Source organism: Lontra canadensis, unplaced genomic scaffold (assembly GCF_010015895.1).
Source record: "Lontra canadensis isolate GAN:19392208 unplaced genomic scaffold, GSC_riverotter_1.0 scaffold45, whole genome shotgun sequence".
Taxonomy (NCBI): Eukaryota; Metazoa; Chordata; class Mammalia; order Carnivora; family Mustelidae; genus Lontra; species Lontra canadensis.
Genome location: NW_022631039.1, coordinates 1,778,761 through 1,787,115, shown reverse-complemented (window position 1 = coordinate 1,787,115; position 8,355 = coordinate 1,778,761). Strand labels below are relative to the sequence as shown.

The following is an 8,355-nucleotide window of genomic DNA, read 5'->3' as shown; positions in this document are numbered from 1 at the left end:
TCCCGCGGCGGCGGCTGGCGGGCGTCCAGGGGAGGCCGGGCAGTGCCAGACCCGAACACGCTCCCCGGGACCGCGTCCCGTCCCCAAAAGTTCGCCGCCACCGGCAGCGGTGAGTCACTGTGCTGCGGGCTAAGCGGATTCACACCGTTTTGTGTCCTCGTGAAAACGAGTCACTTGTGGAACCTGCGTGCTGTGAGGTGTCCTGCGAGACCGTCGCTCCATCGTTCGTCCTTGCAGCGCGGACTGTGTCTCTCTCCGGGGAAGACTAACGAAGCAGAGTTGAAGACGAGAAGCGGGGAAGGGGCTCCCGGACCGGAACTTTCAGGGCCTTGTGGCTGGAGATGGGCTCAGGCTCCGAGTCCGACGGCGGGGGGTGGGCTGCACCACCGCCTCCCCCGGTCTCGGTCCACCCAGGAGCGGGGATGCGAGTCGGAGGACAAGCTTGTAGCGGGAGTTAGCGGTCAGGAAAGAGGGATGGAGCCCATGAGGAAGACCGACGTATGGACGGTCCGCGCGTCTGGACAGATGCCCGCAAGCAGCTTCCGTGTCCACCGAGGGCAGCAGGGGTGGCCCAGCTGGGAGGAGGGCGGGGGCTCTGCAGGCTCCGGAGTGCTGGTGCGCGATGGCTCCGGGAACAGAAAGCCGAGTGCGGGCGGGAACCCAGCATCCCCGCCTCTGCCCGCAGGGGTCCTGCAGGAGAGGCAGGGGCGCGGAGGCGAGGGTGCGGCCTGCGCACGGCCAGGCGCTGCACCCCCGTCGATGGCTTTCCCCTCGTGCCTTCGGGGGGCTCCACGGGGTGCAGGAGGCAGGCCAGGCTGGGGTGGGCAGCCCCCCTGTTCCAGAAGTCAGCCTCATGGGGCGGAGGGTTCCCCCAGCCGGGAGTCTCCTGTAGGCCCGGGGGTGGGACTCGAACAACGGGGCCCATGGGCACCGCACCCTGGCTTCCGGGCGGCCACTGGAAAAGCCCGAGCGGAGAAGTGTGTCCGTCTGCAGAGTTCCTAAGGGGTGGTGCGCGCAGTCGCTGGGACTCCCGGCTACTTCATTGCATTGGGAAGGAAACCCTTAAAGCGTGTAAGACAGCCCTTTTGTGTCCCTGCCAAGGAGATGGAGCGGGTGAGTGACACCGGCCGTGCTGCGGCCTCGGGTCCCGCTGGGAGCCGCGCCGGGCGCGCAGGAGCCGGATCCGCGCGGGCCATGCACATGCAGGCCGGGCCGGGCGCCGCGGCTACTCCATGCCGCTGCGCAGGATCTGGTTGGCGGCGATCAGCATGACGCTGATGATGAAGGCCATGGCGAAGGCGCAGATGAGGCTCTTGCGGACGCACGTCTGCCTGTTCTGCTTCTGGGAGTGCACTGGGGGGCGGGGGAGAGAAGAGAGCACACGGTGAGACAGGCCGGCCTCCCCTCCACAAGCCGCTTCCTGGGCGGAAGACCGCGCGCCCACGAGCCTGTCGGGGACCGATCCCCCAGACTGGACATCGCCGCTCCTGGCAAATGGGACGAAACAGCGACGCTTCTGTAACAGAAAACCCAGGAGAGCTGTGAGGTTCAGAGGGAGCTACAAACCCCCAGAGACGGTAGACTTACGGGGACTTTCTGAGTGAGGAAATAATGTAACAATTTGGGGTGTCCCAAAAGGCACCACCCGGCTCTACGTTGTTGGTTTCCGCTGGACATGGGTTCCTGTCCGAGTGCCCCACTGCAGGCAGAGCGAGGGTCAGATGCGAGGGTCAGATGCCCCTCTCCCTGTCTGCACTGGGCGGGAAGCCACTTGTCGTGGGGGCTGCTGGGGCACATGACTCTTTGATGGCTTGTGGTAGGACTTCAGACGCGCACACCGGGGGTTCTAGAGCGAGGTCCCTAGGCAAGCAGCATCCATGCCCGGGAAGCTTGTTAAAAATGCAGGTGCTAGGGGCGCCTGGGTGGCTCAGTGGGTTAAGCCTCTGCCTTCGGCTCAGGTCATGGTCCCAGGGTCCTGGGATCGAGCCCCGTATGGGCTCCCTGCAGGGAGCCTGCTTCCCCCCTCTCTGCCTACTTGGGATCTCTCTCTGTCAAATAAATAAAATCTTAAAAAAAATGCACGTGCTCAGGCCAGGCCCCATCCCAATGTACAGAATCAGGAAGTCCAGAGAGGGGGTCAGTCATCGGTGTTTAACTGGGTGACTCTGCTGAAATCCGAGAAGCAGAGACCACGTGGCCCGTGGACAGGACCAGTGAGGAGGAGGGAGGGAGGCACAAAACCCTCTCAGACATTCCAGAGACGGGGTGTCCCTGCCCCATGTCTGCTGCACCAGAGAGTCTGACCTTGGATCCTTGTGTTCTCTTAATCCTTTCTGTTGGGCTGGGTCTTGTGCCACCATTTTGATAAAGCCCTTGAGAAACCACCAGGAGGTCTGAACCCATGGTAAAGTCACAGGGACCAAACAGGGAAATGGAAATCACCAGAAAGAACATCTTTGATAAAGCGTGCTGAGGAAGCACAGGTCTCTTTTCTAGGCATGGCTTCCCGGCCGGAACTTCTCTTCCTCCTTGTTCTTCTGGTGGTCTGCACCTCCTGCCTTTCCCATCTGTCTGTCCGTCTGTGGTCTTTGCACACAACTTACCACTGAGCATGTGGCAGAAATCTGTGCCCTGGAGGCAGGTGGGAAGCCGCGTATGCCAGAGCCACGCGCCCGACCAGCTGCGTCGGCGCCAGCCGGGGGTCCGATGTGCGTGTGAGGTCTTGGGTCCCGCGGCAGAACTACTGAGTCAAAGCTCTGGGAGCGGAAGGCGGGAATTCATGAATTCCTCGGTTCTCCAGGTGATTAGGGAATCGCTGGGCCCCAGCACCAGAATTTTCGATTCAGCGGGACTAAGAGGCGTCGAAGAACCTGATGGAGTTTGAGTTGCTGGGGGGCCTGACGGGTGTGCGTGTGTGTGTACGCACATGCGTGTGTGCGCGCGTGAGGGACCTAGGGTGGGGAGTCTTGGGAAAGATGGTTCTTCAGAGTCAGATGTTAAGAAACCCAATGTCGGGACAGGAGAACATTTTCAGATCACCTTCCGTGTTGGAAAAGGGGTCCTTCTACCTTCGCAGACCTCCAGCAGAGGGAAACTGGTTTTTCTCCAGGTCAGCTTATGGCACGGAGGGGGGCCAGGGGGTAGAAAGAAATGCAATTTCCCTTCATGCTCCTCACAGTCTCTCAGCAGGAAAGAAGACTGGCCAAAGAGCAAGTTCACAGTCGGGTCCACGTGCCTTTAAAGAACTAAAAAATGCTTCAATTTCAAGTACGTCTTCCCTTTGGCATTCAGTGGCTCCTCTGAAATCCCTGGAAATAACAGGGAACAAGTAGGAAGCCCATGACGTTTCCAAGGACAAACAGAGCTTGCCTGGAGGGAAGGGGTCTCCGGGGCTCGTGAAGGGTCTCTCAGAATTCTGTCAGCCAGGAAGGTTTCTCCAGCCACGTTTCACCAGAGACCCGCGGCTCCCTGAGGCAGCCCTGGGCTCACGCGCCCTCATTTCTGCCACCGTCTCTTCGCGCCGTCTTGTTAACTTTAACCCTCGATCCACGGGGCTTTTTGCTTTCCTTGGGTGATTACGGAGCATTTCTGGTTTGGTTCTCAACTTGCTGATCAGGTCTCGGTCTCAGAATCTTAAAAATTCTTACCTGGAGGAAGAAACTTTCCTGGGTGCAGAGCTGTGCCTCCCCCAGCCCCTCCGGGAGCGGACGGAATGGAAACCAGTGCCCGCCCGCAGACGGGAGACACACGTGGTGCTGGAGAAGGGAAAGGACCAAAGCAGAAAATAAACCCAGGCAGCGGAAGTAGCGCATCTGGCACGTTCTGCGGCCCGGCCCATTTCTTCTGGGCAGCTCCTGGGCGTGAAAATGCTTCTGAAGGCGGTCCTCTACCCTTCTGTCCCGAGGGCTGGCGAAGGCCAAGAAAAACTGTGTGATTCCGAGAGGGAGGAATTTTTGGCTGAAGCCGGTCTTTGTGAAGGACGCTCGGCAAACAAGGTCACCGGCAACAGGATTATCCCCCAGGAGAGTGGCTGCACCTCTGATCTGAAAACCCCTCAAAGCAGTGGGAGGGGAGAGAGAAGGAAGGAGAAAAGGCCTGGAGAACCCAGTAGTTCGTACTTGGGGCCATGCAAACCGGAATCCAGACCAAAGTTCCTGCAGACGGAGCGGCGGAGTGGCACGTCCTGCTCGGTCCCTCGCTCGGAAACACGTCACCCTTGAGCTCCTGATTCAGCCTCTGCCTCGATGAGAGTCCTGGGTTCTGCAGCCCTCGCAGTGCCGTCGACCTGTGCCGAGCACAAAAGGAACGACCTCAGAGCCAGACCCGCGTCTGAATCACGGGTTAGGTAGCGGCCACGCGGGCGAGCAGGGTGTGTGAGCGTCACCCGACAGGTGAGCTCCAGGCAGTGAGGTCCAAGTTCGTCTGGCAAGTGGTGGAGGTGGGGCTTGAGCCGGGTCGGATTCTAAGACTCAGGTTCAAAACCTCTGTACAAGCTCAGTCGCCTTGATCTTCTGCTCCGCGTTAGGAAGAGCCAAAGGGAAGGCACGTCACCTGCTGCGGCTGACGGGGACGTCCCGCCGCACGCTCGCGGGTTTGCTGACCGTCCCTGGCGGCCCGCTTTGGCGAGCAGACGTGTGCATCGCGCTGTCGTTTTGGGGTTTGTTTCCGTGTCCGGGCTTTGCTTCCGCGATGAGACTACTGGGCAGCTGAGGGTGAACTACGAGCCCGGCTTGGGGCTTCTCTTAACCGCCACTTAGGAGCAGCCCCCGGCAAGTGACTGAACTTCCCTGAGCCTCAGTTTCTCTCTCTGTCCAAGGACCAAGTGGTAACAGCTCTGCCGGTGTCAAGAATTATCTCAAAGATGAAGGAGCCAATAAAAAAAGGTGAAGGCTGCATCCAACTGAGAATTGCTGAAGAAACGCAAGACCTCCTCCTCTCCCCTCGGGCGGCAGGAAAGGTCTCATTTTTCTCCTGTTCCCGCAGCCTCCAGCCCAGGCACGCACGTCGGAGCGGTGCTCCCAGACCTCGCCGTGCTCCCTTCCCTCCGTACCTGGCTCCGGGCTGCCGCGAGACTCCCCTCCCTGCAGCGGCGCTCCGGGCGCACCACCCAAGCCCGCGGCCGTTCCGCGAGGGCTTCCTGCTGCGGGAGTGCGTCCCCCCAGCTCCGAGGCTGGGCAGGGAGGACCCCAGGCCACCTCCGGCCTCTCCACCCTCTCCCACCTCTGCTCCTCGGCCACTCTGCCTCCCTGCCCGGCAGCCTCCGTTTCAGGGCCCCCCGCGCGGACTCCGCCTGTTGCCCGAGACTCCGGGCACCTGTCCTCGCCGCTGGGGCGCCGCTGCCCTCCCCCTCACGTCTTCGGGGCTTACCGCAGACTTCAGGAGGCGTCTCCTGAACATCGTGCTCTCAAAGAGCCTGATCCTCTTACATTTTCTGCAACGGCCTAACTCCATAGTTACCCGCTTCTCACGGAGACGGCACTCCCGTAGTAAGTACCAGGGGCATTCAGTCCATCCACGGGGCTGGAGAGTGTCGCCACTGCCTAAATCCGGAATGCGTTCACCGCCCGAAAAGGGGACCCCCACGCGCGCCAGAAGCCCCGCTTCACTCCCGCCCCCGGCCCCTGCAGTGCTGCTCAGCTGCTTCCGCTCTGGGCTTGCGAGTACACTACACCCTACGTAGCCTCTCGTGTCTCCTTCCACTCAGCCCGGCCCAGGCACAGCCGCGGCGAGCGTTCCTGCTCCTCTGTGCCACACTCTGTCCTGTCTCCGCGGATGGACGCTGGGGCTGTGTCTGTTTTGGCGATTGTGGATAATGCCGCTAACACACTCGGATCCGCGGTTTTGCGTGGACGTGTCTTCGGCTCTCTTGGGTACGCAGGCCTAGGAGTCAGATTTCCGGGTCAGACGGTAACTTTTTTCTTTTTTTTTAAAGATTTTATTTATTTATCTGACAGAGATCACAAGTAGGCAGAGAGGCAGGCAGAGAGAAAGGGGGAAGCAGGCTCCCCACTGAGCAGAGAGCCCGACGCGGGCCTCGATCCCAGGACCCTGGGATCATGACCTGAGCCGAAGGCAGAGGCTCAACCCACTGAGCCACCCAGGCGCCCCAAGACGGTAACTCTTTTTGAGGAACTTGAAACTGAACGTGAAAATGGCACAAACGCTTCATGCTGCTGGCGATCCTTTCTGCGTCTGTCTGCCCTTTCTCCCCTCGTGGCTGCCAGGGCAGGCGCCCCAAACGCACATGGGGCTGGCGTGTGAGCCGGGGGAGGCTGACACTGGAGGACAGAGAAGCGGGGTCCGTAGTTTCCGTGGAAGCCGGTTAGCAAGTCCCCAGCTCCTGTAGAGTCCTGGCTGCTACAGCAGGACCCGGGTTTGTGAATCCAGCAAAAGACAATTCCTCTTCTTTCTCTTTCTCCCAGAGACTCGTGCTGTCCACTCGGCCAGTGACAGGCAGTGGCGACTCCTGGCTATTCTCCTGGAGACCGGAGTCTGCGTGCATTTTGCCACCGACCAGCTGAGTGACCCTGGATATACGGGGTTCATAATCCCTCTGGCTTCATCTCTTCGAAATGGGGCTGTGCGTCTGGAGGCACCGGCTTCCCAATGAGGCAAACGGGAATCCTAACGATTCTGGCAAACCGCCCGTACACAGACCTATTAAGTGATATTTCTGGCCGGGAGCTTGGGGCTCAGGAATGTTTAAAAACAAAACACTATAAAACCCATCTTAGGTGATTCTCGCCATGTGCCAGACCTGCCAGGTCTGGGAGCTATTCCCGCCCTGTGAGCATTCCAGGCCCAACATTTTCTGGTTTTATGAAACTGAGTATTTCCAGGGCCCAAGGGGGGACTAACTAAGAGCTTCTGAAAGAGACTTTTCTGTCCATCAGAGAAATCAGGGACGCTTGGGGACTCCAGGTGAGCCCTGAAGGCGAGTGGGACGTGGTGGCCTCTGAGGGAGTAGCAGGGAGGCTGTTGCATGATGCCCTGTAAGGGAACGGGGGCCTCCTCTCCTTCGGGGCTGGGAGCTGGCTCCTCCCTTACCTCGAAGCATCTCGGTTTCCAGCCATCAGCTGTGTCTTGCTTAGAGGGTTCACCGTGGACCAGGGGTTGCTTTGGCCTTTCTAACCGACCTTTCCTCTTCTTAGAACAAAACCCGTCTCTTGGTTCGGGGATCCGCACCTCTCCCCAGAGGAGCTCCCCACGCGGCATCTCACCGTTCCCGCTGCGCCAAGCCAGATTGGCCAGGGCGAGCGAGCTGAGCTCTAGGCACACGGGCCCGGCACGACTGGTAGGAGCTGTTCTCGGAATGGGGACGAGTCTCCCAGGAGACAGTCCTGTCCCTTCGGGGAGAGCGAGCCTGCCCAGGAACGAAGGGGACAGAGAGGACAGGACAAAGAGTTTGGGAGCGAGGCTGGGGGTGGAGGGAGGAGGAGGTCCTTGAGCTCTTTGGATCCGGGTCAGCCAAAGTTCATTCCTCCGACGCCTTGTATGATCTGAGCCGGTGCGCCTTTTAATTTATTTATCTTTTTTAAGTTTAAGGGGCTCTGGGTTGATTTTCTGCTACTTAAAACCAAGAGTTTTGACCAGTACTTTTAGGAAGTCCAGTGCTGGCAATGACGACTCTAGCAATGAACGAGTCAAGAATGTCCCAACCATGCAAATTTGGTCCCTGTCCCATCCTGCGAAGACGCGGCATTCTAGCGGTGGGTCCTGCGACGTCTCCGGGAAGAAGCCTGAGAAGGACGGAACCGGGGCTGGGGCAGCCCATTTTGGTTTGGTTCTTTGAGTGTTTCCTACCATGCGAAGCGTCATACAAAATACTGTCCTCCGAGACCTCGGCCATCCTAACAGCCACATGAGGTCCTGCTGTGACTCCCATTTCTTGGATGAAGAACACGAGGCTCTGAAGAGTTACTAAGCGTCTTGGCAAGGGGCCAAATGCCTGGGGCAGCGCGGGGCAGCGGGCTTTCAAGCTGGGCTCGCTCAGGGCGCAGAGCCAGAGCTCTGCACCTCCCAGCGTCTGTCAGAACCGGCCTCCGGCTCTCCGTCTGGGGTCGTGGATTCTCCTCCCCCCACATGGACAGCTCCAGAGAGCTTTCCTCCACAACTGCCCGGAAGGATTCCCGGAGAGAAGAAAAATCCCTTCCCTTCTGAGGCCACAAATCTCTTTGCAGACCGTGTCCTCTCTCACTGCCAGCCACGAGCCTTGGCTACACCGTGACCTCCTACCTTTCCCCAAGGAGAACGGGGTTAATTTAAGGGAAGTCGTAGCACTGGGGAAAATGCGAGCAGATGGTAGAGATGACATCTTACACCCCTTTCGTTCGAATGGGCCTGAAATCCCCAGTG

The 8,355-nt window shown here is 59.4% G+C and overlaps 1 protein-coding gene across 3 annotated transcripts in view; it reads right to left on the bottom strand.

Moving 5' to 3' along the window:
* Positions 1-990: 990 nt before the first annotated feature.
* CALN1 (calneuron 1) overlaps positions 991-8,355 on the bottom strand; it is a 488,233-nt gene continuing 480,868 nt past the window's right edge. For all 3 annotated transcript variants that reach the window (XM_032872377.1, XM_032872376.1, XM_032872375.1), the window contains one exon: positions 991-1,353. In XM_032872377.1, coding sequence (XP_032728268.1) covers positions 1,226-1,353 — 128 coding nt within the window. In that variant the 3' untranslated portion in view covers positions 991-1,225. The remainder of the gene's footprint in view (positions 1,354-8,355) is intronic.